The 26519-nt window shown below is 51.7% G+C and overlaps 10 protein-coding genes across 10 annotated transcripts, besides 40 other annotated features; all 10 read right to left on the bottom strand.

The window, feature by feature from the left end:
- Positions 1-2182: part of a sequence feature (heterozygous, Esmeraldo-like haplotype) that runs on past the window's edge.
- Positions 162-195: a microsatellite.
- On the bottom strand, positions 416-1690 carry Tc00.1047053507603.190 (hypothetical protein, conserved; the record flags this gene model as incomplete). Its single annotated transcript, XM_813479.1, has 1 exon — positions 416-1690. One exon carries the CDS (start codon positions 1688-1690, stop codon positions 416-418), a length of 1275 nt encoding a protein of 424 aa, XP_818572.1.
- Positions 1537-1560: a microsatellite.
- Positions 1721-1764: a sequence feature (T-rich).
- Positions 1913-1955: a sequence feature (CT-rich).
- Positions 2086-2123: a sequence feature (GA-rich).
- Positions 2126-2147: a microsatellite.
- Positions 2183-7366: a sequence feature (areas merged during assembly that could not be assigned to a particular haplotype. This can correspond to areas where the two haplotypes were merged or to regions with more than two copies in the genome that were merged during assembly.).
- Positions 2249-2277: a microsatellite.
- On the bottom strand, positions 2461-5862 carry Tc00.1047053507603.180 (ubiquitin hydrolase, putative; the record flags this gene model as incomplete). The annotated part of the gene is made up of 1 exon (XM_813478.1): positions 2461-5862. One exon carries the CDS (start codon positions 5860-5862, stop codon positions 2461-2463), a length of 3402 nt encoding a protein of 1133 aa, XP_818571.1.
- Positions 2517-2556: a microsatellite.
- Positions 3901-3927: a microsatellite.
- On the bottom strand, positions 6249-8483 carry Tc00.1047053507603.170 (hypothetical protein, conserved; the record flags this gene model as incomplete). The annotated part of the gene is made up of 1 exon (XM_813477.1): positions 6249-8483. One exon carries the CDS (start codon positions 8481-8483, stop codon positions 6249-6251), a length of 2235 nt encoding a protein of 744 aa, XP_818570.1.
- Positions 7367-18782: a sequence feature (heterozygous, Esmeraldo-like haplotype).
- Positions 8736-8759: a microsatellite.
- Positions 8790-8816: a microsatellite.
- On the bottom strand, positions 8876-10120 carry Tc00.1047053507603.160 (hypothetical protein, conserved; the record flags this gene model as incomplete). The annotated part of the gene is made up of 1 exon (XM_813476.1): positions 8876-10120. One exon carries the CDS (start codon positions 10118-10120, stop codon positions 8876-8878), a length of 1245 nt encoding a protein of 414 aa, XP_818569.1.
- Positions 9255-9334: a microsatellite.
- Positions 10436-10459: a microsatellite.
- Positions 10491-12602, bottom strand: Tc00.1047053507603.150 (hypothetical protein, conserved; the record flags this gene model as incomplete). The annotated part of the gene is made up of 1 exon (XM_813475.1): positions 10491-12602. The coding sequence occupies one exon, from the start codon at positions 12600-12602 to the stop codon at positions 10491-10493; it is 2112 nt and encodes a 703-aa protein (XP_818568.1).
- Positions 12827-12882: a microsatellite.
- Positions 12955-12984: a microsatellite.
- Positions 13152-13200: a sequence feature (GA-rich).
- Positions 13275-13295: a microsatellite.
- Positions 13314-13353: a sequence feature (T-rich).
- Positions 13428-15416, bottom strand: Tc00.1047053507603.140 (leucine-rich repeat protein (LRRP), putative; the record flags this gene model as incomplete). The annotated part of the gene is made up of 1 exon (XM_813474.1): positions 13428-15416. One exon carries the CDS (start codon positions 15414-15416, stop codon positions 13428-13430), a length of 1989 nt encoding a protein of 662 aa, XP_818567.1.
- Positions 15480-15514: a microsatellite.
- Positions 15678-15713: a sequence feature (CT-rich).
- Positions 15806-15837: a microsatellite.
- On the bottom strand, positions 15861-17051 carry Tc00.1047053507603.130 (hypothetical protein, conserved; the record flags this gene model as incomplete). The annotated part of the gene is made up of 1 exon (XM_813473.1): positions 15861-17051. The coding sequence occupies one exon, from the start codon at positions 17049-17051 to the stop codon at positions 15861-15863; it is 1191 nt and encodes a 396-aa protein (XP_818566.1).
- Positions 17218-17253: a microsatellite.
- Positions 17403-17425: a sequence feature (AT_rich).
- On the bottom strand, positions 17459-20977 carry Tc00.1047053507603.120 (hypothetical protein, conserved; the record flags this gene model as incomplete). Its single annotated transcript, XM_813472.1, has 1 exon — positions 17459-20977. The coding sequence occupies one exon, from the start codon at positions 20975-20977 to the stop codon at positions 17459-17461; it is 3519 nt and encodes a 1172-aa protein (XP_818565.1).
- Positions 18783-18896: a sequence feature (areas merged during assembly that could not be assigned to a particular haplotype. This can correspond to areas where the two haplotypes were merged or to regions with more than two copies in the genome that were merged during assembly.).
- Positions 18897-24680: a sequence feature (heterozygous, Esmeraldo-like haplotype).
- Positions 21139-21206: a sequence feature (CT-rich).
- Positions 21464-21513: a sequence feature (T-rich).
- Positions 21514-21538: a microsatellite.
- Positions 21539-21580: a sequence feature (T-rich).
- On the bottom strand, positions 21654-23894 carry Tc00.1047053507603.110 (hypothetical protein, conserved; the record flags this gene model as incomplete). The annotated part of the gene is made up of 1 exon (XM_813471.1): positions 21654-23894. The coding sequence occupies one exon, from the start codon at positions 23892-23894 to the stop codon at positions 21654-21656; it is 2241 nt and encodes a 746-aa protein (XP_818564.1).
- Positions 22578-22597: a microsatellite.
- Positions 23917-23937: a microsatellite.
- Positions 24117-24137: a microsatellite.
- Positions 24681-25013: a sequence feature (areas merged during assembly that could not be assigned to a particular haplotype. This can correspond to areas where the two haplotypes were merged or to regions with more than two copies in the genome that were merged during assembly.).
- Positions 25014-25142: a sequence feature (areas merged during assembly that could not be assigned to a particular haplotype. This can correspond to areas where the two haplotypes were merged or to regions with more than two copies in the genome that were merged during assembly.).
- Positions 25143-26519: part of a sequence feature (heterozygous, Esmeraldo-like haplotype) that runs on past the window's edge.
- Positions 25154-25214: a sequence feature (T-rich).
- Positions 25387-25421: a microsatellite.
- Positions 25440-26324, bottom strand: Tc00.1047053507603.100 (hypothetical protein, conserved; the record flags this gene model as incomplete). Its single annotated transcript, XM_813470.1, has 1 exon — positions 25440-26324. The coding sequence occupies one exon, from the start codon at positions 26322-26324 to the stop codon at positions 25440-25442; it is 885 nt and encodes a 294-aa protein (XP_818563.1).

Below are 26519 nucleotides of genomic sequence, written 5' to 3'. Positions count from 1 at the left end.
GAGAGAGAGGCAGGCCAGCAGTAACATCCCCTTCATTCCTTCTGATAATTGGCAATACATGTACATACATACATACATGTAGAGATGCTTCATTTAAGCGATTGTCTCCTTCTTTCTTTTGGTATTTTCTTCCCTCCCCCCCCCCCAAATCTTTCTTCTTCTCCTTTCCATTCCATTCCATTCCACTCCACTCCACTGCTGCCACGTAATTATCACGGGTACTAATGAATACAATATAAGTGTATGAATGCGCATGCAAAGTTCTATAAAATACTTAACTCCAGGCATGCGCACATATGTATGTATATATATAGATATATTACCAGCAACAAAACGTTCTATTGGTTACTCTTTTTCTTTTCGTTTTTGTGTGTGCGTTTTTGGGTCTCCTGCGGTGTCAAATGATCGCCCACCCTCACCGTTCACTTTCCCAACCTCGTAGGAGCCTACCCTGCAGCCGCAGTGCGTCCAGACGCCACTGCCGCAACTTCTCATTCTGCGTCAAACTGTGAAGGGCACTGCTGGTGCTATCAATACTCGCCGTACTCCTACTGCTGGTGCTCCTGCTGCTGCTGTTAACGTCATCGCCATCGTACCTGGCGCCAGCATAACGATCGAACGAATTTCCGTCTATCCTTCTGGTGGCCATGTGCGGGGAAGGGGATGATGACATCGCCACCGCCACTACACTCGCGTTGCAAGACCGCTGGGGGTGATCCGAGAGACTACTAATTGTGGACATTGCTTGCACACCAAAATCATTTGTTTCTTTTTGTTCCTTCCACGTGGGGGCCATCTCCGCAAATGACGGAAGGCTGTGGCGTCTGTGCGGCAGCTGTGGGCTCGACGTTTCACTAAGCACGGATAAATGCGCAAATGCAACGGGCACATGATCCTCGTAGTGACAGGCGTCAAGACCACCACAAGGGTATGATGCTATGCGGAACAAACGGAAATGATGCGACTGCTCCCTTTGTTCTTTGCGGGCTCTGCAAAGGTGTTGGTAGCGACGACATAAATCTCGCAGTGCTTCCCGCAGGCGATCCGTCGACGCCGCAGGGTCGTTCAGAACCTCCAAAACACGTGCGCTATCGGTTTCATACGTTGTATTGAGATCTACGCCACTAATAATGCCACCGCGTGCATTTGTGAAAAGGCGATCTCGCTCCTGAGAGAATACTTTTCCCTTTTCATCATTCTTTCCTCCTTTTCGACTCAACGTCTGGCTGTTTTCATTGCGGCCATGCGGCGTTTCGCCCTTGTCGGAGCCTCTCAAGGCGGCTTGCCTAGCGGAGCGCAGCGCCCTAAGTGCCCTCCGGTACTTGTACCTGTAATGGCTTGTGCTCATGCGCTGCAACCGCACCTCTCGCAGAAGTACCATCATCGCCTTCTCTGTGCCCAGGGATCTGCACAGCTTCCGGACTTCCTCCATGCGGCAGGGGGCCGCACTGCGGTGAAACGGCGAGTGTTTCTCATTGAGGCCACGCAGCGTGTGTCGAGAGCATCGCTTCACGTCGATGGGTGATGGGGCATCTTTGCCGCTGCTGCTGCTGCTGCTGCCCATCGCTGCTGTGCGTTCAGACCCCTTTAATTTCTCCGGCTGCATCGCCGCAACGTCACGAGGGGCTCCCGTGGCGTTCGACGGGGTCATGCACGACGGCAGGGGAGGGCCGGTGTGGGCATGCGACATTCCAAGAGCCTCGCGGCGGGTGCGGCGGGGAAGAAAAAGAAAAAAAAATACACAAAAAAAAGAAAAAGAAAAAATACTACAGGGAAACTGAAATAAAACTTAAAATGCTCCTTCACCTTGCGGAAAGAAACAATAAGAAGGACGGAGACAACAACAAAAGAAGGACATGTAAGTCATGCGCATGCATGTAAAGAGAAGTGGCTGGTGCGGTGGTAAAAACGCAAACAAACAAACAAGAAAAGAAGGAAAGAAAGAAAAGGAGGAACACACGGATCACGCATCATCGCACTCTCCGTTGGCGGAGAAGAATGAGGGCGATAATTCCTCCTCCCGAGAAGAGAAAAGTGAAAAAGAAAACAACAACAACACACAAAAAAATTTTTTTTTGAATGTGCCTGTCTTTCCTTCCCCCTCTCTCTCTCTCCCTCTCTTTGAGTGTGTGTGTGTGTGTGTGTGTATTTGCAGCATCGCCAGCAACCGCATATGTTGCGGGGATACGTGAAGAACAGTTACAAGCAAACACATACAATCACAAACAAAAATATGTAATCGTGCGCCAAACAAAAATAAAAATAAAAATATAAATATGACTCTTGCAGAATGAAAAAAAGGAAGTGCACGCAAACAACAACAACAAAGGAAGTATGGATGGAAGGAAAGAGGGGGGAGGCACGCACATGACGCGCTCCAGAAACGTCTACTCTTTTATATGATTTCCCTCGGATATTTCCCTCTCCCTTCCCCCCTCACATCTCCGCTTCTTTGGCCCGTCAAAAGATGGGGGCTCCGTCGCCCCAGAATGTGCTGCATGGACCAAATATGTCCGCGCCGCCGTCCCTGTCACCGCCAGAGCCGCCGTCGCCGCCATGATCGTCCCTATCGTTCCCTTTATTGCCCTCGGATGAGGGTGGCGCGTGGTTCCCTGGTTTCACAAGCTCCCGGAGCAACTGCTCTATCGCGGCGGGAATATCCAAGTCGTCGGTGGCGGGGGAAAGATACCCGCATCGCTCATAAAGGATGATGTACGGTGTCTCGGACCGACCGAAGATTCCACTAGCGCCGGACAAGACGTTTTCGGCGGTTTCTGCATCCAAGAAAGAAACGATGGAATCATTTGCCAATACCCACGAGTCACGTGTGTCCTCGTCTTCCTCCGCCTTCTCACCGTCCACTTGGGAGCGCAGCAAAGTAAAGTAATGCCCACTACGCGGACTGGATCCGCTATGCACCAACACCGCAATGAGTCGATAGTGAATGCGCTCGTGCACCACCTCCCCGGCATCCCCGGCATCCTCCTCGTCCTCCTCGCCCATCCGACCAATTCCCCGCATCGCAACCCGCACTGGGACGCTAATCACCTTATTAATGGTCACTTCATCCATCACCTTTTCGTGGTTCCCGGTTTCTCGAACATATTGGAAGCGATTCAGCTGCAGCGTGAGGTAAAAAGGCACCCCCTCGATATCTTTTTCCTGCAGTTGCCCGTGTGCTCCATGCATATGATTCTCCGCCAAGGGCAACGCACGCCTACACGTGGCGTGCACAGCTGTTCGCAAAATAACAGGCTCACGCCTACGGCAGGACTCACAATATGTCATGTTGTCTCCGTGAAGAAGTTCACCGGAGTCTTGGTAGTTAAGGACGCTCTCCAAGAGTTCCTGCAGTGACGGCTGTTGTCTTTGTTCTTCTTCCTCTTCTTCTTGCGCCACGGGCACACCAGCCACATCAGCATCGTGGACATAATAATTTGTAATCGCGATATGTCCATCCTCCGAGCGCAGTACATGTGCATTCCCTTCTAGGTTTTTACTTTCATGAGAAACGACTTCAGCAGGACAAGTCCGCGGCCTTTCTTCTTCCTCTTCTCTGCGCAGTGGCACGCTAATGTCCCAAAATGGACTCAACTGCGTTCGTGTGTGGTGACATGTCATGCACTCAATGAGAGAGGCGGTGACGCCACCAAACCATCGGGCAACGACTGTGGACAACCCCACTCCAACCCCGTTGCTACTGCCATGGCCATGGCCATTATGTTTCCTCTCTCTTCTCTTGTTGATTTCAGTGTGGGTGTGGGCAATGGCGGAAAGTGAGTTCGCGGTGAATTTTTCACCTCCTCCTCCCAACGATTCCTGTTCCTCCCTATTTCTCTTCGTTTTGTGTTCGTACTCCTCACATTCTCGTTGCAGGCTGTATGCCCGTCTCCCAACAATATCATCACCATCATCATCATTGTCATCTTCCTCCTCGACGACTGGTGCATTCCACAATGCCTCACTGGCGCTACTGTTATCCAGAAGCTCCATCAGCACCTTCCCGTACTCTGAAGCGTCATGCTGGAAGCCATCGTTAAACGGCTCTGGCAGGACATCCCTAAAGAATTTCGTGTCGACAACACCGCCGCTAAGGCCGTGAGTCACCATCCAGTGCATCTGCAACATGAGAAGAACAAAACCCGTAGTGACCTGGGGACCCGTGATTGGGCGATGCCTGATGATACCCCGTCGTTCATGCTCATCCCCGGGTGCCGTCTCATTGAACGAGTTCAGCAGCAGCGGCACGATTCTCGGGGTTGTCTCTCGAAGGAGATCCATCCGAAAATGCCGCGCGGCAAAAAACAGCTGAGTGAAGCTGTTAACAAAGCACGTGTTCCCCACATTCAACAGCCCCACACATGCAAAAGGTAGCTCCCGAGTTTCTGTGGATTGTGGCAGGACTGTCTTTTTAGGCAGAGAACTGTCCTTCAGGATCGAGTTCATTCGCCAGAAAGCGTGCATCCTTCTGCGCTTCAACAACTCCGGGAACAACGTCTCCTCCTCTTCTTCTGGGTGCGCGCCGCCGCTTTCACCGCGGTCCGATGTTGTCAGTGCCTTCAGCCATGCCTCATTTGCCGGCTCCGACCCGTTCACCTCCTTGACGGTCCCCACCACAGACCTTTTTTTTCCTTCACAGAACATTGAACGTTCTCTCTCCATCTCCTCTTGGGATCGCATAGGGAAGTACAGCAATGCCGAGTGCACAAACTGGTCCAGTATGAACGGGGCCTCCACAATCTTCACAACGGAGTGGTACAACGCCGGGAAGTGGCGGCAATAATATGCCATTAACACAACCATGGCCCGCACCAGAGGAGGGAAACGGAAAAGCAACTTCCGCGCTTCCTTCAGGTTCGTCTTATTGCTGAGGTTCCACTTTATACCAGCGGCTGAGTAGGCATTTATTGCCGACTTAAAGCCGGAGGCAAATGTCGAGCTAATGGATGGGACCAATAATGACGATGATGATAATAATGAGGACTCTTGAGAGGCCAAGCCAAGTTCCACGTCAAAAAGCCGGTAAAGGACAGCCGTGGTGTACCGCAAGGGTTTGTCCCGGTGCAAAGGGTCGGCCGTGGAAGTCTCCTCCCCTGCGTTCCCTCCCTTCACCACCTCCTCTTCGGCAAAAAACCTCAGAAGCGAAATCAGCGTGTAACCGTTCGCAAGCGCATGGAAGGACTCCATAAACTCGCCTGGGCATGGCTTTCGAGTTAAGATATTGTTCTCATCAGCATACCTCAAGGTAGGTCCGCCAATCGACATAATCATCTTCACATAAATCGCCTTTACTGCCTTGTGCAGGCAGTAGAGGGCGGCGTCCAGCGAAGGAAGCGGCGGGGCCACGTTGTTTTTATCGGCCGAGTCGACACGCGGGCCGTGACGCGACGAGGCAAAGTCCACACCGTAGACGATAAAACTCGACAACACAGACGCGTAAATCAAAGGGTCAGCGTATGTGGCGGTGTCACAAAGAAAGGCCTCCGCGATGGTCTCAGCGTGCAAAGATGACCCTTGGGCTTCCTCACATGGCGAGGCTACGAATATGTCGCGCCGACAATTAGGGTACGCGGCCTGTAGTGCACTGTGCACAATTGTGTGGGCCAGTGCCCGCCGGTTTTCAAAAGAACACTTTTCATCCATGAGCCCCTGACTGATACGCCGAACTCGCCGAGTGATGCAGTTAATGACGTCAATCTTTCTTCTCAGCAGAATTTTAGGGCGCGGCTCAAAACGAGCGGGAGGGTACGTTGCTGTCATGAGGCGTTCCACACCAAACAGTAAGTTTTGTTGTTGTCGCTGTTGTTGCTGCATAGAGGAAAAGCTACAGTGTGAGGAGGCATTTCCGCTTGTACACACCATTGTTTTCTCTTCTCTCTCCCTCCTCAATTTCCCTCGTCCCCCCCTTTATTATTATTATTATTGTGTGCGTGGGTGAGTTTTGTTTTTGTTTTACTGCTTCCCCACCTCCCCCCTTTTTTTGTTCCTATTATTTCCCTCCACTCCACGCCTATATGTATATATGTATATAAAGGCCTTCCTTTGCGCCGTGCGTTGTGATTTCTTTGTGAGCCCAGCATCGTTGCGAAGAGACACAAGTAAGGAGTGGAGGGGAGAAAGGAATAAATTACAAACAAACAAACAAACACGTCAGAGCCCAGCGATATTCACCCACGCATCCGCACGCTTCTCCCATCCCTTCACAACCCCCTCCTCCCCCCCCACACACTCTCTCTGTTCCTCTTGCGTTAACTGTTGTCCAGCACCACTCTTGCCTTGAGCTCACGCCCGTTTAATTTAACCATCCCCGCAAGCTGCAGCTCCTTCAATGCCCGTACGAGCGTCTCGTCGGAGATCTGACAGATTCGCTGCAGCACCTCGAATGAAACGTACTTCTGTCTGGAGTTCCCCTGCCCCAACGCATGGGAGGTCAGGAGATGCAACAGACGCACAGAGTCCGGAATGGACGGGTTAAAAAAATTGTTCTCAGACAATGAAAACTCCCGCATCGCTATCGCACCGCTCTTGTCATGACAATTCTCGTCTTTTAACCCGCTCGGGTATCCATGGCCACCGTCTTGGCCCACTACACCCTTCAACTCCTCTAATGATTCCTGTGGCGGTAATACGGCAAGCAGGGCAGAGTGCATCAACTCGGCTCCAAGCGGCATCTTCGCCGCAGGCGCCCGCATCGCCGCGGGTATTGCAACAACTGCCCTTGTATCCTCCGCACCTTTTTCCTGCGCACTCTGATACGACTCATTCTGAAGCGTACTGCTGGGTGTGTACACCGGCACGCATAATGCCAATGCCTCTTGGAAGATCATCTCTGTGTCATTGCCCCACCTCCGCCACAGTTGCTCTAACACCGACACAACACCCGGTATACGCTGCAGACGCATCGACCGCTTCCACACAATATCCTCGTACAACACAGCGAATGCTACCGCCTCATTCAACAATTGTCCATCAGCCAACTGTCCCGCTGCGGCAAGAATGGCGTTGAGAATATCTACTGTGTCTACATGACGAGACATGCCATCACCCCTGTTTCTCTTATTTGCAGTGGTATTCGTCCTCGATGCCCCTGCGCAAAACAACGGCACGGAAAAGGGGGAAGAGGCACAACGATCACGCGCGGACGCGGAATGGGAAAAGGGGCATAGCAGCGCATGGAGACCTGTTACAACGTCACCAAGTTGACGCCGTGTCGTCCACAACGCCTGAAGCTGCCGGAGCGCCATCGGATGCAAGATGACAGGGAAACGACGAAGTGCTTCTCGCAAGAAACAACAAAGCGGTAGATTTTCTCGACGCACAAAGAAAAAACTTGACTCCCGCTGCCGTGTCTTATCTGCCAGTTCCATATGTGCTGCAGCGGCCTGCTGCTGCTGCGGTTGATCCTGTTGTTGTGAGTGTCGCTGTTTTTCTTCCGTCACCCTTTCCGTTTTCCCATCGGCGTGAGTGTTGGCCTCTGTGTTGCGTGGAGGGGCCGTCGGTACATTCATCCAAGTCTCAAGACGACGAATGAACGCCGTCGCCTCCGCATCGTCGTGACGGGTCACGCCGGTAATGGAACCATGAAAAAGCTGCACGCAGTACTCACGACAGAGTGGCTCCCGCAGGGCTTCTTCCAGGAGGGCGCCGCCGTACGCGAGGTCGTCTGGAAGCAGCAAGACGGAAAATTCGATACGAGCCCCGTGTGTGGCTTCTCTGGCGCGACACAACGCCGCAATGGCGCTGATTTCATGGAGAAACATCATCAACGGATCACATGAACGTCGGGATCGATTTATGTCACCGCGACGTGCGGCGCTTTCATTCGCGCAGCAGCTCAAAATAAAAAGAGCCCGCCGCTTAATTGGCCCTGACTTGAATTTACCCTTCGATATGGATGATGGTGACGGCACATCCGCGGTTGAAGCGGTTTCCTCGCGCCGGTGACGTTTGGCAGCCATGACTGGGCTTCGGGAAGAAACTCCATCCTTCTCAGCATACACGGCGTCACACCAGGCCCGCACCGCCTCCATGCAACTCAGACGAACAATGGCGCTGCTGCTCCCACCTTTTTGATGCAAGGAATAGTCGGCCGTACGACTCTCCGGCAGAAGATTAACGGCAAACACACGAAATTCGTTTCTCTCAAATTTTTGCACAAGAGCAGATCTCTCGCCGGATGATGACATGGAAAGAAGTGACAACTCCGCCGCAATTGCCAATGGAATGTAATTGTAGCACCCCGTCAGAGCATTTGGAATGCGCCGCGGTGTATCCTCACCATCCCTCACGGCAGCCGTCGTTGTGGTCGCCGTTTTGGCCGTTGTGGATAACAGTGTCGACGAAGACGATGTTGTTTTTGGTGGTGGCACCTCATCCCACGATTCCCCACGCAAAAAACGAATTAACGCCCCGAGTTCTTCCGGCATCAGTAACGCCGACACACACGCGGCGGCACCGTCAAGGATAGCAAGAGCATCGCTCATCCTTCCTTTTCTTATTTAACGGCTTTTCTTTGTTTAAAAATTTATTGATTGGAAACAGCAAAAAAACAACAACAACAAGAAGGACACCACCACCCAGTCATTTTCACTTTTTGTAATCCGGTGCGGAAAATAAACACATGTCCGTCGTTGGTCATAATAGGGGATAAATGAGGAATAAAAGAAATTCTTTGATATCAACTCCCCAGTTGAAGTACCGGACAGTGCGTCGCTAGACGGTTGAATATAAATTGAATATATATATATATATATATGTATGGGGCATAGGGGACAAAAGGAAACATATACACAACAACAACAACAACAACAACAACAGGTGAATGTACATTTCCTTCTCTCTCTCCGTGTGTATTTGTTAAGATTCAAATGCCCCGTCACGCCGAAAAATGACAAAACTGGGAGCAGCGGGGCACGCCGTTAGAAACACTCATTGCACAGTCTACATGCACCCAACTACCGCAGGGACACCTGACAAGTCCTCCTGCCTCATCCTGCAACTCACACACGATGCAGCAGTTAGAGAAATTGCTGGCGTCTTTCACAGCCGCGTTGGCAACTTCCGTCGACATCGTCCTCATTGCGTTAAGTGTAGGGAAAAGTACATCCCTCACTTCACCGAATAACTCCATGTATGAATCCCGTGCAGCCGCCTCTTCTGCAGCATCTTTTCCTCTTGTCGCGGCCGAAGAGTCGTCCATCTGCAAAAGTGACATGACGCGGGCAACACGGGCCCGCTCCTGCTCCTTTTTTTTCTCGTAGTACTTCTCGTCGCTATAGAAATCCTCACTGTCGTCGTCGTCTTTATCGCCATCATCATCATCATCATCATCATCCGTGCTGCTGCTGGTATCAAACTTGGGATCCCCCTTCTCTTTGTTGCCGCCAGGATGTAATTTCTGCGGCCCCCCTTCCACCGCAAGTGACTTCCCTCTTCGCAAAATCGGCGGCTGTGGAAGTGGCGGAACATCATCCAGCTTGCCGACCCCAACATGGTTCGTCGCCACACAAGTGTCCAACAAATTGTGCCGTAGACTCCACCAAAACGGCCGCGTCCTCCATGACTCCTCCACTTCCTGTGATTTACAAAAAAGATGCGAAAGCCACGTGATACATGGGGCGTCCAAGCATTGCTGCAGGCCACATCCCCTCTGCAATCCCTGCTGCTTGCTTTTAGCCCTCACATCCAGCACCAGCTGCCCCAACACCTCGTCTGAAAGAATCAACAGACGTCGCGTGGTGTCGTACTGTCCCACCGCCCGCTTGTCTTCCTCGCCTGCCCCTCGCGACTGCGGCTCATGGCTGCTCAACATGAGTCGTCGTGTGTAGTTTTCACTGTGAAGCCGTTCCGCATACATGACAGCCAATTCAAGCATCATTTTTACCGCCTGACTTGAAGAAACGCCCCCATCACTACCGTCTGCTGTTGTCGCCATCCCCACGCCGGTGGGGCTCCTCAAGTCCTCTAGAAGTGGTGTGACAGTCCTTTTGCCCTTCGCCTCGTCCTGCAGCACCCGCAGAATGCCCAAGAGCCGCATCGCACGCGTTACTTCAAACCGTCGTTTAATCCACCGCTGAATCGTCACGGCTGCCACGTATCGCGTAGCCGATTCATTTCCCATCACAACACACACACACACAAACTCCTCTCTTCTCTTTTCCCCTCTATGTAAATGACTGTTGTATCAAAAGCCCCACAGCCTCTGGCTCCGTACATTACCGTGAAAACAACAATGAGACAAAAATAAAACAAAAACAAAAAACACGTGGATAGTGGTAGCGGATCGACCTCAATGCAATTTCGTAACAGAGAGGCGCATACAGACGTGATAGGCTGCGTCTTCCATCACATCGTCAACGTTTTTTTTTTTTTTTTTCACTAATAGCACTGCTTCCGCGACATCTTCCCATTCTTCCACTTAACTCACATCATTGCGCGCCACGCCACGCCACGCCACGCCTTCCCTCCCCTACCCACTCACAGCAGTGTCATTACGTACTGGCATGGAGACGGTGTTTGCTTAACAGTTCAACACGCTGCCATACGGCACACCGCTCGCTGATGCCAAATGGGTAATACAACACTCGACACCACATCGGAGTCCTGTCCACATCCAGCAGCCGGTACTGCCGCGGCTTCGCTGTAGCTACCAGAGGGTACGCAAAGACGTCCTGCGGATAGTTCTTCAAGTCACTTGAATCATATGCACTATGGCTGTCAAGAATAGCGTCGCACTCCAGGGCAGCATCCGACACGTACTGTTCGGCAATCTCTTGATTCAGATCGTTTACACCGGCAGCACCGCAGCGACATGTGGCGTAGGAATCATCTCGCCTGAATGGCAGCGGCAATGCCCCTGAGAAGCCATCCGTCTTTATGAATGCCACCCGTGTCCTCTGCGTGTCCAGAAAGAAGGACGAGGGGAAGCGGTACCACTCACGGCCAACACAAACCGTGTAAAGATCGTCTGATAATGTCATGTTATTTCCCCCTTTTTGCGACGCAATTTTATGTGCCGCTGCACGCTGGAGCGCATCATATGTATCATACATCAATCGCTGCGGCCCGGCGTAGAAGTGGTAGACGGCCATACTGCGCGAGAGTGACAGGACACCACAGAGTAGCAGTAGAATGCAGCCCGTGACGGGTAGCAGCCGCGACTTTCGTGGCAATTTCCCACGAGCCAAAGCGTGTCGTCCCATTTTCTCATTCGAGTCCTGGTCCGTCGCTTTTGCAGATGGCGCTGGTGCTGCTCTGGTGCCGGTCGTCATGCCGGAAGCTGAGTCAGAGGGAAAGAATACGAGTGTGAAGCTCAGCGCGGCGGCAAGAAGAAGAAAAGGGTACACCGGCGCCATGAAACGCTCCTCTTTATGTGCCACCGTAAGCCAAAAAGTAAACCACACAAAAAAGGGAGAGATGTACAACAGCATGCAACTCCTCGAAGGGGGCAGTGACGATGACGAAGACGGTAGTGCGGATGGCACCGACGCCATGTATGCCTTTACATCCACCAATGAAAAAGAAGTGAAAGGAAGAGGAAGTGCAGCGCGTTTCCGCTGCATTGTGGCTGCCTCTTCACGGGCACCCCCCTTCTCCTTGTAATTCCGGCTGTTATAATCATGTTTCGTGCTGTCACGGGTATGCTTAAGGCTACCGTTTAGTGTCGGTCTAAGGATGATTACACACGGTGCCACAACACCTGCAAGGAACAAGACGTGTGCATTGAGTAAAAGATTCTTGATGAAGTAATACCAAGGCTCCACACCATATAATTCTGCTCCCCCCTTCAAGTTGTACCGCACGAGGTTCCATGCGCTCCATGTGACGCGGCAGTAGTACAATGTGTCGAGACCCACAGCCAGCGGTATAATGAGAGCAATTGCGAGGAGCAGCGATACTACCGATGCCTTTGGGTGTCGCACAATCAAATCCAAAGCCATTGGAAGAACCGCAAAGCCCGCAAATGGCCAAACTACAGCGCATGCAAAAACGGCAAAAAAAACGGTTCCAAAGACGCTGAAGTGATGCGATTCGCTTCGTCGCCGTCTTGACGTCCCTGTGTGACGGCCAGTAGAGGCCACAGCGGGAGTGTTTTTGTCCCGGGCGCTCCTGTGACCGCTGCGCAGCCAAAAACCCAGTGCCATGAAGTAATTAATCATCGTAAAACTTGTCGGCAGCGCGCTCACGGCGGCATGGAGAATGGGGTAGTTGAACAGCAGCAACGCCAGTGTCACCGCCGCGGCCCTCCCAGAGATCGCCTTCCGCACGCTGTAGACAAGAAACAATTCACTGAGGCACGCCATGCGGCCGTGAAAAATGCGGTTAAAAAAATACACATCGACACTTCGCGGGCTCGGCATCCCTGACATGAGAAGCGCAGGGGAGGCGTAGATCCACGTAAAGAGCCAAGAGCGCAGTGCGTAAAGGGGGCAGTTTTCCCACGTCTGCAGTCCGCTGCCGTAGAGCAATTGGTGAATGGGCTCAACGAAATTAAACGTCTCATCGCAGTCCGCCACTGGAAGAAAAACGGCGGCAAAATAATGCCCCGCTGACAACAGGGAAAATGCCGCCAACATCCGCAGCACCCCAACAAATCCCATCATGTAACGGTTCCCGGCGTATGCGGAAAGGACCAAACGAGAAAAGAAAAAAAGAAAAAAAATCCCGAAAATAAATGACTCGTGCAATAAAACAACTTTCACGCCCCCTCCCCCCCCCCAACATCCGTAAAAAAAAAAAAAGAGGGGGAAAAAAAAAAGACAACTGACACGCTACCAAGACATAATTGTTGAGTGTTTCCAAAATGCAAGGAAGAAAATACACACGGAAAGAAAAAGAGAGAAAAAAAAAGAAAAAAAAAAAAAAAAAAAAAAAAGGAAAGAACTCTTAAATTATCATCTCATACTCTTTACTCGTCAATCTTTGACTTCGCAGACTCACCCGCACAATAAACATAAAAAAAAAAAAAAAAAGAAAAAAAAGAAATCCCTTTATTAATCCTTCTATCATCAATGTAAAACACAATGTCTATGAAAAAATTATTAACAAGGAAGATAACACACACACGAGTATGTAGACGTCCATTTAAATATAAATATGCGTATGTGTGGGTTTCTGAGTTTTCATGTGGATCTCATTCCAAACACCATCGGTTACTTTTATACTTTTTTTCTCTCTTTCTTTCTTCCTCCTCTTCCTTCTCCACTTTCCCACACAATCGCCTTTCATATTTCATCCTTCTCCGTGTAGTCGTTTCGTCCATCAAATTTGTCCTGAAAAACAAAAACAAAAACAAAGAAATATGCACAAGTAGGAAAGAAGAAATAAATAAAAAAAAAAAAAAGGAAATAAAGAGGTTAATATCCGATATCACAGCACTGCATGTCCAGAGGTGACCTTTTTTTTTTTTTTTTGCCTTGTGGCCCCTCCTAGGCATCGGGGATCTTACGGCGCCTATCAATTCGCTCCTGCTTTGTGCGCCGTAGTGGCAAGCATGAGGTAAAGGGACAGGGACGCCGTCTCGTTTCACTCCAGTTGAGTGGCGCCCTCAACTCGCTCATAAGCCACTCCCGACCAGACGTGCCATGCGTGAAAGGATTCCGCTTCGGCATGGAAGACTGAATGGATTTGTAAAAAACAGTCAACTTTTGAAGTGAAAAATCTTTCATTCGCTGCTGCCGCTGCAATGGCGTGGTTTTCTCCTTCTCTTCCTCGTCTTCTTTGAATACCCTTATTTTATCCGCCACCCCGTGCGTTTCTCCCGTCGACTGCGTCAATAGTGAGAAGAGCAGGTTCCCTGCCAACGCACATGGCGCCGCAAGAGTTTCATGACTAAGTGCTACACAGACTCGGTTGACATCGCCGACGGAGAGACGGATGGACGGAACCACTAACTCCGCATGGGAGAATTCATGGATGAGAACAAGCGCTCCAGTGGACCCTGCTTCAATGATCCGTGGCTGAACCCACAAGTATGAGATTTTACTAGAAGAATGCAGAGAAGCAGATGCAATGACCCTTGTGAGCATCATAGTCACGTGTGGAAGGTCTTTTTCCAGCCACCGGGGATTTTTTTGCCAGGCCCATGCCGTGGGGATTACCGATCTCTTTTGCAGAGAGGCGCACTCAATGTGGGGTGGAGCAATTATCATTTCCCGTAGCTTGAGCTGCCCTGCATTTTTGTCCTGACCTTCGAATATGCTGTGAGGGACAACAACATCCAGCATACCACGGTTCTCAGCATCACTTTCTACGTGGTCAACAGCAAAAGCATGTCGATGAAGAACAGCATCGTCCATCCTATCCTCTTCGTTCTCTGTGCCATGAACTCCTTCAAAACTGGTGGCATTTTCAGTCTCAGATGTATCCTCCTGTCTTGTTCGCTGCTCACTCATTTCAACATCTCGAAGACACCGCATTCTTCGCTGGATTTCACGCACGTTATTTTGAGCGACCTCGTCGAGGTAGTTTTGTTGCAGCTCGATGCGATAGATTCGTTTTGGAAGTACTTGCGGCAGCTCCGTCATCCGATTCCGTGCGACGCGGAGCTCCACGACGTCGGGAAAAAGCATATCCAAGTCATTCAGCTCGCTTAGATGGTTGTAGGAAAGGGTAAGTGTGTGCAGAGACCGCATGGGTTTCTCTAAAACATCCACAGAGGGAGGAAGAAGGGTACGTATCTGGTTAAAGCTCACGTCAAGTACTCGTAATGCAGCAGACTTTTGCAGAATGGAGTTGGGAGTAAAGAGTGGGCCAAGATCCTCAATTTTGTTATGCGAGGCTTGCAGAACGCGAAGGGATGTCATGTTCTCAACGCCGGCAAGACTAGTGATCTCGTTGCGACTCACATCCAACAGCACGACCCTTGTAAATTCCGCAAGTGCGGTAGGCTGAGCGGATAACGACGGTTCCGGTACCGCAACAAGGGACGTTATGCTATTGCGAGAAAGTTGCAGCGTGCGCACTTGACTCGCCACTCTGGCTCCACTGCCGTGCCTCGTTTTGGCGGCCGTATTGTGCAGACACGGCAGTACGGTGAGCTGTCGAGAAGAAAGATCCAGCAGCTCGTTGCGGCCCAACACGGGCAGGACGACGCATGAGTCATATTTCAAATTTGGCGGTTTAACGACATTGAAGGCGCAAGTTTTCGGAGGCACCGTTCGATTGCTGTGTGATGAAGAGGATGGGAACGAATTTTTCTTCCCGGCGTTGACACCGTCCACGACATGACCCCGCGCCACGGGCAGATGCTCAATCTCTTCATTGTTTTTCTCGTCCATCAGCCACGGCGACCCCTCAATGTGCAGGCTGGAGTACAATTCATCCGCTCCCCGTGCCCACGGGCCACTTTGCGTCTGGGCGACAGTTTTATCGCACACCGCCGTGGGCACATCCACAACCACCATGGCCACGGGCATCCCTCACCCGGCTGTGAGCACGAGCGGAAGCGCAATTCGCTCGTGAATTTCTCCTCTCCTCTCTTTTTTTTTTTTTTTTTCTTTCTTCTTCTTCTTTTGGTTTGTTTTTGATCCCGTTTGAATTATTTATTTTTGCTGCTCTCCTTTGATTGCTGCGGAACGACCCTCCCAGAAGGAATACTGGATACACCCACAGATGCAGGCAAAAAGGTGCGCACTCACAGTGTGGCAACAAGGCCTGCAGTCGCCCCATAAAAATGCAGAGAGAAAGAGAGAGAGAAAAGAAAAAAGAAAGAACAGGCAACAAATATTTAAAAAGCAACAACAACAAAAGGCACGCTGCCAAAGAAAAAAAAAAAAAAAATGTTTATTCCGGCATCGGACTCCCCTTTTTTTTCTTTTTTTTTTTTGATTTTTTCTTCGCAAACCTTCATTTCGCTTTCCCTAGCAAGCCACACGAGCACGCTCCACGTGTATGATACCTGCCATCCATACAAGCGATATCGCCGTGACGGATGCCTGAAGGGGCAAAGAGATCACACAACCACGCCGTGGCACCTCCTTTTGTGTCGCTTTGTTGTATGCCCCCGAATTGAACAGTGAGAACATGGCAAACAGCAGGTGCAACAGAAAGGGTGCAAGGAGGGATGCCACAGCCAGCAGTGGCTTTGAGCGAAGCAACGTGGGCTCGGGAAGTTGCGTCTCCTCTTGCTCCCGCGGCGGCAGGAGGGGCTGGGAACCGCCGTCATCTTTCATCGCTACTGTGGGTGTTTTTATGAAACACACAACTTCCCCTCTCTCCTCCCCATCCCCATCTCCCTCCTTCTCCCGCTGCTCCGTGTTATCAACCCACTCGCGGGGACACACCCTATGCGGTTCCTCATCCTCACTGATATGAGTTACAAGTGGTGGTGCCTCTTCCCTCTTCTTCTGCTGGGGCGGTGTGTCGACGTTCATTTGCGTGTCCGGAGAGCCACGCAACGGCTCCAGCTCGTCCACGGCAGGTAATTTTTTCTTGGACGTGTTGACGCGGTAAAAAAGGAGAAGCCAGCGCCATGCTTTTTGTGGCTGCTGCAGCTTCTGCAACGCGGTCACTGCCTGCCCAGTCATCACCGCCCACGACACCTGGCAAAGGAGCAGCAAAAACGCCTGGAGGGTGCTGTGCATCAGCAGTGGGAGTCGTGGACAGACGTTCAGGTCGTACGCCGTCGTCCCCCTCGTGTAGAACGTCATGCGTTGCGTGGAGTCAAAAAGTGTACCCGCCCCCCGCAGAACGGAGACTGCCCCAAACCCGCAACCAACCGCAGCAGACACGAGCGCAAAGCGCATAGGACTCGCGACAAGCAGCTGTCCGTAGCTACGTGTGACCGACTCCACGCGGTATAAAGTGAAAAGCAGCCACACGCGTAGGAATTCCGTGACAGTGACGTCTACGAGGATAAGGAGTGGGACCAACGCCACTGGTTTTATCACAAGATACAAAACCCCATTGATGAAAGGACCAACAAACGCAACCAAGACGACACTAAGCGCCAACAGCAGTAGCTGTGGATGCGTTGCAATCGCGGCAAAAGAAGCAATTAGGAGCGGTGCATACAAAAGCAAGCCGCACCCAAGCATGCCGGTCAAATGCATATCCCAAAGATTCACTTTCCTGCTGTTTGTCCCCCTTTCTCTCACTCACCCCCCTCCCTTCCCCCCCCCTTTTTTTTTTTTTCCGTTTATTTCAATTCCTTCTCTTCCTTCTGGAGACCCACGCGTTCAGTTGAGCGAATACTGCGGGTGGTGGGGAGACGGAGAGAAAAACAAAACAAAAAACAAAAAAACAAAAAAAAAACATACAGTGAAATAGACACCACCCCAACTACAACAAAGGGCAAATTTAACCGCTCATAATTTCATTCGTACCAACCCAACCCAGTGAAGAGCATACATAAACTCAACCTCCTTTCCCTTCTCACTCTTACTCTCTCTATATATGTATGCTTTTATTTTTTTTTTTATTTATACATCAAAGCAATCACAATTCCTGCGTTGTTTTATCAGAATTCCTTCTCACTTTCCTCGTCCTCGGATGTGGTATCGTCAAAGCTCGTGAAGCGTTTTGGCTCAGAGGCCGGCATCACCGGCTTTGCTTCTTTTCTCCTGGATTCACCGGAGGAAGTGGAGGCGGACGTCGCGACACCGTGGCGTGGCACAAAAGCCGCATCTTCTGACGGCTCCTTGACGAACGTCAAAAAAGTTTTTCGCGGCGTGGAATAAATTCCTTCGCCATGTGACGACGGCGCAACACCTGTGTGTGGGGCGGCCGCAGACGCTGTCTCTTCCTTCTGCCCCTCTTTAGCTGACGAAACTTTTTCGCTTTCAGTGCTTGCATCCCAGTCGTCGTACCACGCAGTAGTCGGCTTCGGTGGTGGCGCTTCCTTCTCGGCGGTTCCCGCCGTATCCTTTACGGGAGTGACATTAGCTGCACCCGCACTGCTATCCGCCGCAATAACGCTTTCAGCGCTGCTTGAGTGCTGCCGAAACGACAATGCACGACTCCGACGCGACTGTTCCTCTGGTAGGAAGATACTGCTAGACAACTCGTGGGGCGGTTGCATCGATGCTGCCTTCATTTCCGCATCAAAGACGGAAGCAGCCGCCTCAGTGTTGTCATCATCAGCACCAAAGGTGCGAGCAGCATCGACGAGAGGCGTTGCGGCTGGGGGACGAAGGTCGGAGGCAGCAAAGACGGACTCTCGGGGTGCCACACCAACCTTCTCTGGTGGGGTTGCGCCACCAGAGTCGCTGCTTGTCGTATCATTCCACGTCATTGCCTGCTGCCGGTTAGTCGTATCGACAGCTGAGCTTTTCAATCGGCGTGTCTCCATTGTTGGTGGTGGTGGTGTTGCTGTTGTCATGTTGACCACACTCGAGCTGACTCTCCGCGAGACATCGGCCCCTTTCCGCGACGATGGAATCGCCTGCACGTCGGGTGATTCATTCTGATCTTCCTTTACCACCACTTCGGTAATTGACGTTTGCGGATGCGTGCGGGGTGTCTTCATGGCTGTTCCACCGGCGGACGCCAACGTACTCGGCATGCGTGGGTCCGACGAACGCAACTCACTGAAGTTGTCTAACGGGGCCTGAAAATTCCCCTGCTTTCTCTCGTCTCCCGTTCCTGTTACAGCCCTAGTGGTCGTTCCACCCTCCTTTGCATGAAGAGAGATTACGGCGGCAACAGAGCGATTTGCCGCGCAAGTGTCCTCACGGCATTCACTCACCGACGCCTGAAGGTCGTGCAAGGCCTGACGCTGGCGCCTCTGTTCGCCCTCCAGCTGTCGCAACTTCACCTGAAATTCCTCACATGTCTGCTGCTGTAATGTAGTGTCGGCATTAGTGGCGTGTAGCCGCGACTCGAGTGACGCCACCGTCTTGCGAAGGGCGTTCCAGTCACGAAGAAGGACATACTCCTTTTGCCCCTGCTCAACGGTATCGCTCATCGCGGCAAGGGCGGCCTCGAGAGACTCAATCTTCGACTTGCACGTCCGTAACTCTCGCGAAAGCATCTGTGAAGTCTCTTCGCCCCCACGCAACGTGCGCATCTTCGCCACCGCCTCTTCAAGCGGCGCAACCTTCGACTCCATCGACGTCTCCAACGCTGACACACGATCCTCAAAAGTGGACTGCAGACGCCGCACATCCCTCTGCATCTTCGTTTCCAGTCGTCCAGCCACTTGTTCCGTGGCCGTCGTGTTCTGCGTCTCTGCTGCCAAAATGGCGGCATCCATGCGAGCGTCACGCTGCTCTTGCCACTCAATTGCCTGCTGAAGGCGACTTGACAACGTGGCGACGTCCTTCGCGTGATCCTCAGTCGCAGCACGAAGCGTTGTGCAGTCAGCTGCAAAGCGTCCGGCCCGTGACTCAAGTTCACATAAACGACGATCCATGCGATCCACTTCCGCCCGCGCAGCAGCACTACTTGTCTCGCTGCGCAGCGCCATGTCATTTGCGTGCTCCAGCCGCGCGTTGACTGACTGCAAACCACCAAGAGTGTCACGTCGTGACTGCTCAAGGCGCTCGCCAACCCCCTTTACTGCCGCTTCGACATTTTTTACTCTCTGACCTAATTGTGCCGCCAAATCATCAAGGCGTGTGGTGGAAGCAAAAAGAGATTCTCGTGTTTCTTCAAGAGCCGCAAGGCGCTGCTGCAGGTGCGGCACTCGTCCTTCCACCGTCTCGACTGTGGCACGAAGACGATGTACCAGCTGCTCGCAGCCCTCGATGCGATCCGTGAATCCGTCAACCACACGGCGAGTTTGTTCCGCCAGCTGTTCGTCACGCTCGCAAACCTGCCGCAGCGCATCAACGCCACTCTCGGCGCGTAGTGAGGCGCGTCGAACGCTTTCAATTTCGGCACGCAGTTTTTCTGCTGTCGCGGCGGCGCCAAGATGAGTTTCAATTTGTGTCAAGCGTGCATCGCGGTCCTGCACGGTGTCCTCCACACGCTGCGCCCGCTCCATCGCTCTCTGCGCCTGTGCCTGCGCCCGCTCTGCCGTGTCACGGGCAACGCCAAGATTAGCGTCCACGCGACTCATGGCCTCTTGCGCGGTATCGGCCTTTCGCTCCGCCCGGTCTACACGAGAGGCGGTGACAGCACTGCTGGACTCCAATGCACCCACACGCTCCTGAAGGGATGCCGTCTGTAGCCGCACTTCGGCGTGACATGTGGTGGTGCAGTCGTGAATCTTGGCGTCCATGCCGGCAACAAGCTCCTCGTGACGCGCTATTTTTTGTGCAAAAGTATCAATCGGCTCGCGTAACGTGCGCTCAAGCGCTGTCGCGTGAGTTCGCCACGCCTCGTCCACTAATTCCCTCACATGATGGCCTATCGCAGCAATATCGGCCTTCAACTGCTGCTTTAATTTCTCACGCTCCCGTTGGTCGTCGCGGCGCATGTCCAAGTATCGCAGCAGCTCCACGTCCAGCCGCTGGGCAAGGGATGCCCGCTCCTTCTCAAGTTGTTGTGTTGACTCAACACGTATCAGACCGCACTCCGCCACGGCTGCTTCCAGCCGCTCACGAAGGCTGTCTATTTGTTCTTGAATGTACTCCTGCCGCTCAAATTGCGAGCGATCCCGAACTTTGGAGGAGCGGAGAACCTCGTCCAGTTGTCGTTGCATTACTGCCCGGGCGGTCGCCTCCTCCTTGTACCGCTGCAGCACGTTCACTTCCAGCTCCGCGATTGCACGACGAGACTGGTGATCCGCAGCATGGAGCTCCACCATCATCTCCTCCTTCCAGCGCCTGCCCAAGGAGACAATTGTCTGCGAGCGTGACTCCCGTTCCGCCATCAGCTCGTTGCGGAGGTTACTGATCTCCGTCATCGCCACGCGGAGTTGCCGCTGCAGCTCCAACACAGACGAGTCCCCATGCCTACCATTCAGAGCACCATCGCGCCTGTCCCATGATTCTTGCTGCTCTACAGGCAGCGATAGAGCGGCCGGCCGTCTACCGGAAAGGGCGTCCTCTGCGGCGCGCAACAGTTTTGTAGCCTCACGTGAGAAGTGGGACATTTTTTAATGTCAATTGCAATGTATATACGATGGAATAAAGCAGTGTATATGAATGTATATATTCCTTGCGAGTTGTTGGGGCTCACTTTCTCTCTATTACCGTGTGTGTGTATATGTGCCCTCTCAGTCCGCCACGCTGCGTCTCCCGCTCTACCTGTTCCAAGAAGGAGGAGAACAGAAGCAAAGGAAAAGGGGGAAAGAAAAAAAAGGGGTGGCGGAGAAAGAGAGGCGTACGTCACATCAACAATAAGCAAATGGAGTGCCGCATCTTCTACCGCCGCACATCCGTCTTGTCAAAGTGGTGGTATGCCGGCCGGGAAAAAGAAAAAAATAGAAAAAGGGGGGAAAGAGACCGACTGAAACATACAAACACACACAAACACATACATACAGGGGAGGAGGGCTTAAATATTTAAATAAGGAGGAAAAAGAATATATATATAAAGAGGTAGAAATAAAGTGTGATGCGTACACCACTGAGGAAGAAAAAAAAAAAATAAATATGCCAAAATAACGGCAAATATAAAAACAACAACAACAAACAACAAACAAACAAACAAATGGAAAAAATAAATACAACAAGGAAAAGCTAACAACAAAAACTCAGATCCTCCCGTCATTATTGCGGCAGTGCGGTAATCGATAGGAAATAAAATACAATGCTGGTGACAGCTGCCTACAAAAAGGTACCCTCCCGTGAGCGGTTTGTCTCTCCATTTGTGGAGGCAACACGCAGTCGCTCTGCGACCATCCGCAGCGCCGCTGAAACTTTCATTAGGCGGATCAGGCGAAGACGTGTGTCTTGCTCCCATGCACGCAGTGCCTCTTCCATCCGCAAAGCTGCCGACTCACGCCGCTTTAATTCTTCCTGAAATATTTTCATGCTCGCTGTCGTTTGTTCAAGAGCCACTGTCTTGCGTCGCGTGAGTTCGCGTCGTCTCAGCAGCTCCTCGTGCATAATCTGAACGCCAGCGTCATACCGCCGGAGAAGCGCATCGCGCAGGAGATCAAAGCAGCCGTCCATGTACAAACCGGCGTGATTCATCATGTGTGCGGCCAGCCCCAGGACGGAGGCGCTGCTTTCGCCCTGAGCAGCGCAAGGCCCTTCGTTTTTTTCTCTCTCCCTCTGCTGCTGGAGCTGCTGAGAGAGCTGCTTTTCGATGCTGCTCGCCCGTACAAGTGCCCTCTCAGTCCGTGACAACTTCTCCCGAAGCTGCTGCAGCTCCTCCGTATTTGGTGTCACCGTACGTGCGGGAGAAACAGCCTCCAGGGCGTGTTCGTTTGCCCGATCTTCAAGGACCTTTGAGAGGCGCTGAGCGCTGCCTAACTCACAGCGCAGCTCCGTAATTTGCTCTTCTTCCCCTGCCAAAGCGGATATCTTCGCCAACGCCTCTTTTTTCGTCGGTGAAGATGGCAAATGGGACGCCGCGAGACTACAGGCCGTACACGCAAATAACGTGGCGGCCGAAAGGGAAGCGCTGTGTTGACTAAGCAGGACTTCCGCCACGCACCGCCATTCAGAGAGCACGGTGCATAAGACAGTAGCGACACGATCTTTCGTATCGTCCTGCCGTGACAATACCAGTGTTGATGACAATTGTGTTGTTGTTGTTGTTGTTGGTGGTGGTGGTGACTTTAGCTGCTGCCATTTACCATGAAAGAAGTGCATGGTCTCTAGCCTTCCACGCAACTCAGCGCAAGTCAGTTCGTATCTTTGCCGCTCCTCCTGCATTTTTAACGTGAGAACCCCCGTGGCCCGCTGAAAAGCCTCAAACCGCCTCTTCTCCATTTCAACTTCACGCCGTGCGACACCCAACGCGCTTTGCAGCATAAAATTATCATCATCAAACCTTTTCTGTACTTTTCTCAATAATTCCTCTAAGTGTGCAATCTTTGCCTTGTACGCCTCTTCTTGCTGCGTCATATCTGTGGCGTGCTTGCATTTCACCGCCTGCACCGTGTTCTCTGGCCCTAACACCGTCGACAACTCCACACTGGTGTTCCTGTGCTCCCGCAGCCTCACGGTTTCTAACATTTCATCGGCATTCCTCCGCCACTTTGCAAACTGCCCACCCAAGGTAGTCAGCTCCTCCATATACACATTCTGCAAGCGCCTACACTCTTCCTCTACGATAACCTGAAACTCCTGCGCCATTCGGGCCCGAAGTTTCTTCTCTTCTTCCTGCAGCTGCATCCGTTGTGCCGCAATACGCGTGGCATCACTCGTGACCTTCTTCATGGATGCTTGCAGAGCCTCCTCTCGCCTGGACAACATGCGTTGTTTTGCCCGCAACTCCTCCGCTAGCGCTGCCCCTCCCACCGTCGCAGTACGACTGCTACTATTCGCGCTCGCAGCAGTTGGACCGTCAAAAACATCATCACCATCATCGGCTGGAGCGTTTACTTCTCGAGTGAACGGTCTCACAGGTGTCCGCTGTGACGAACTCGTTCTCCACGCCCTCGCCAAAGAATGGGACAATAATGCCTCATCCATGCCGCCCTTCACCTTTAGCTGCTCAACCTCCGCCCTGAGCACCTCTGTCAGACTAATCAACTGCTGGTTCTCTTCACGCAGTGATGACGAAATCGCTAAAAGCCGCTCCAACTCTTCTCGCTCTTCATTCAGCATATTCAGCAGTTGTCCCTGCTGATGATATGCGTTCTCCGCCTCTGCCTGTAATTTGGCGACGCAGATGGCGCAGGCGTGACAGAGCGGCACTGGGGCAGAGCCGGGGCGTCCAGGCAGTGTTAACTGACGCTTGAGGCAATGTGTACACATAACCATGCCACATGCATGGCAGTTTTCTGGTTTATTGAAGAGACTGAAACTACGCCCGCAACCTGGACTTTGACAGGCGCTCACTTCACTCTTTTTGTACCACTCATGCTGTGGGAGAATTCGAAGCGAATGATTCATAGACCTTTGCCGTGTAAGCACGTATATATATATATATATATATGTTCACGTCTGGCAAACAAATCCACAACTTCCACGTTCTTCTTGCACGTAAAAGAAGCCTACTCCCTCCTTCCCTCCCTGCCCCTTCTTCCCAAAGAAACAACAAAAATCCTCAGAAAAGAAAAAGCGTTTTTTTTTTTTTGTTATTGTTGTTTGCTTGACAGAATTCACACGTAAGAAACACACACACACACACACACAGAAACTAAAAGACAAGAGAAACGCTGGAAATGTTTTATTCAATAATGCCGCTATCGACTTATTCATTATACCCCGCACTGTCCTCCCCTCCGCTCCAAATGCGACAAAACAAAGTAGAACGCAGTGCAACAAGTCATTTCCCCTCCCCCCTTCCCACTCCCCCTTTTTTTTTGTACTCAAATGCCGTTACAATGACTCTTCTACAAATTCAAGCGCGTCGCTATTGTCAGGTGCCGTGCCTGAAGACAGGACGCAGTTACAATAAGGTTTCAACGGTGCTTTTAAGCTGTTGAATCTCATTTTCCATCGACTGCACTCCGTTCTTACCACACGCTTTCGCCTTCTTCACGGCCAATTCTCTTCGCTTCGATGACTCCTCCCGTGCAGGAATTCATGTGTCACGCCGCATGGCCCACTTCTCGCGGCGCTGCGCTTCCGGCCTCCCACTTCCGTAGCACGTGCGTTTCCCGTTTTCCTCCATGCGGGCCATTCTCGCATCATATCGACAAATTCCTCCTCACGGCGACACAGTCTCTTTACAAGAGCGTAACACTTCCAGTTCAGTGACTCTTCAAGTCGCTACCCTGCAGGACTGCAAGAGTGCACAGATGCCTCTCGTCGTGGTGGTGACAGCCCCCGTTGCCATTTGTCGATAATGCAGGTGGACAGGGCGGAGGGCGGGATGGCGACGACAAAGCAATAGGCAGCGCAAGACCTTCAACGAATAGCCAGGTGGACGCTGTGGGCTTGTCACCAAAAGTTGTTGCAGCCAGTCGTCACCTGCGGTCAAGCGCTGCCGCATGATTCGTCCAGGCACCCATAAGAAACTACACCCAATAAAGTGTAAACAAACAGACAGAAAAAAACCCAACAACAAATCCATGTGTGTGTATGTGTTTCTGCATTTATATAAAATGCGGAGCCACGGCAGCAGCAACAGCAAAGGGAGCAGAGAAGAGAGAGAGGGAGGGAGAGAGGGGCTATCGTGTTGTTTTCTCTCTCTTCCCCCCCCCCGCCAAAAAAAAAAAAAAAAAAAAGACGAAAACGACAACAACGAGGACAAAAACAACAACAAAAGGCAAATACATAAAAGCGCAACAAAATAAAGAACTATAACACTACGTACCACGCGGTGGAGAAGGTGCTCTGTTCACGGTGAATGGTATCACGCTGACCGCAGAACTGAGATAAAAGTGGGGATCACAAACATCGTAGAGAGATGAAAAGTAGACGGGAAAGAGGGAGGGAGAAAGAAAAAAAAAAACAAAAAAAAACAAAAACAAATTAAAAGCATGTATTCTACTACGATGTGTAGGCCTCAAAGCTCTCTCGAACCGGGATAGAGCAATTCGGTACAGGGCATTTGCCGTCTATATGCTCTGCACAGTCCTTGCACAACACCTGGTGTTTGCACGGGTAACAAATCACAGTGCAAAGACGCCTGTGGCATATCATGCATTTTGAGCGCTCATTAATGGTCATGCGCACACGACTAATCATTTCTAACATTTCGCGTTCAATTTCCTGGAGCTGCTCCAACGGGCACAGCTGTAATCCACTAATCGAGGGCATTTGTACGTGTGTGCTGACAACTTCTGCCTTAATTTGATCCCGAAGGGCGTTGAGTGCCCGCTCGCGCCTTTCTGCCATTTGTGGGTCTTCCCCGTACCGCTTGCGACGCGGCTCCACGGTGAGTGCCTGCTGCTTCTGTTCCTCCAGCAGATCAAGTCGGAAGTGAAGCTGTGGCATGCTCATGAAAGCGAGCCCCGCTTCTCGTGTCATTTCAACCCACTGTTGATACTCCAACTGACGAAATGGAGAGTTGGAAATAGAATTCAGCTGGACAACATTGCCGTTCTGGGTGGCGCGGAAACATGGCGGGAGCTCAATGACGATGTGCCACTCCGTACTGGCCATGTCCGCTGAGAAGCCGGAGTACCTTGGGCCGCGTCTCGCCCCCTTCACGCAGGCAATGTAGTAATGATCACTGTTGTCACGGCGCACATCTTCGCTCCGCATCTCGAGGAGAACGCGCACAAAACACCCCCGCACTACCTCTTCAAAGTTCTTCCACTCAATAAAGTTCACCAGAGCCGTGCGAAAGAGCTGCAATTTCAATAAAATCTCTATAGGGGGTGCGGGTGTATGCTCGTCCACCAAGAAATCTGTCTGCCTCGCCTCGGCCATCACGTCTCCTACCAGTCTTGCGTTTCGGCCCCTCCCCCTTTTTTTTATTTATTATTCCACTCCTTTTCCTCCTTCACATTCGACAAAAAACACCGTGCGCGCAGGCGAGAGAACAAAGGCAGAGACGAACAACATGACAGTGGTGGACTCCGGTGAAAGGGCGTATCGACGCCAATCAAACACACACACGTACAC

Source organism: Trypanosoma cruzi, genomic scaffold (assembly GCF_000209065.1).
Source record: "Trypanosoma cruzi strain CL Brener 1047053516253 genomic scaffold, whole genome shotgun sequence".
In the NCBI taxonomy this organism is placed as follows: domain Eukaryota; phylum Euglenozoa; class Kinetoplastea; order Trypanosomatida; family Trypanosomatidae; genus Trypanosoma; species Trypanosoma cruzi.
This window is presented reverse-complemented; position numbering and strand designations above follow the sequence as displayed.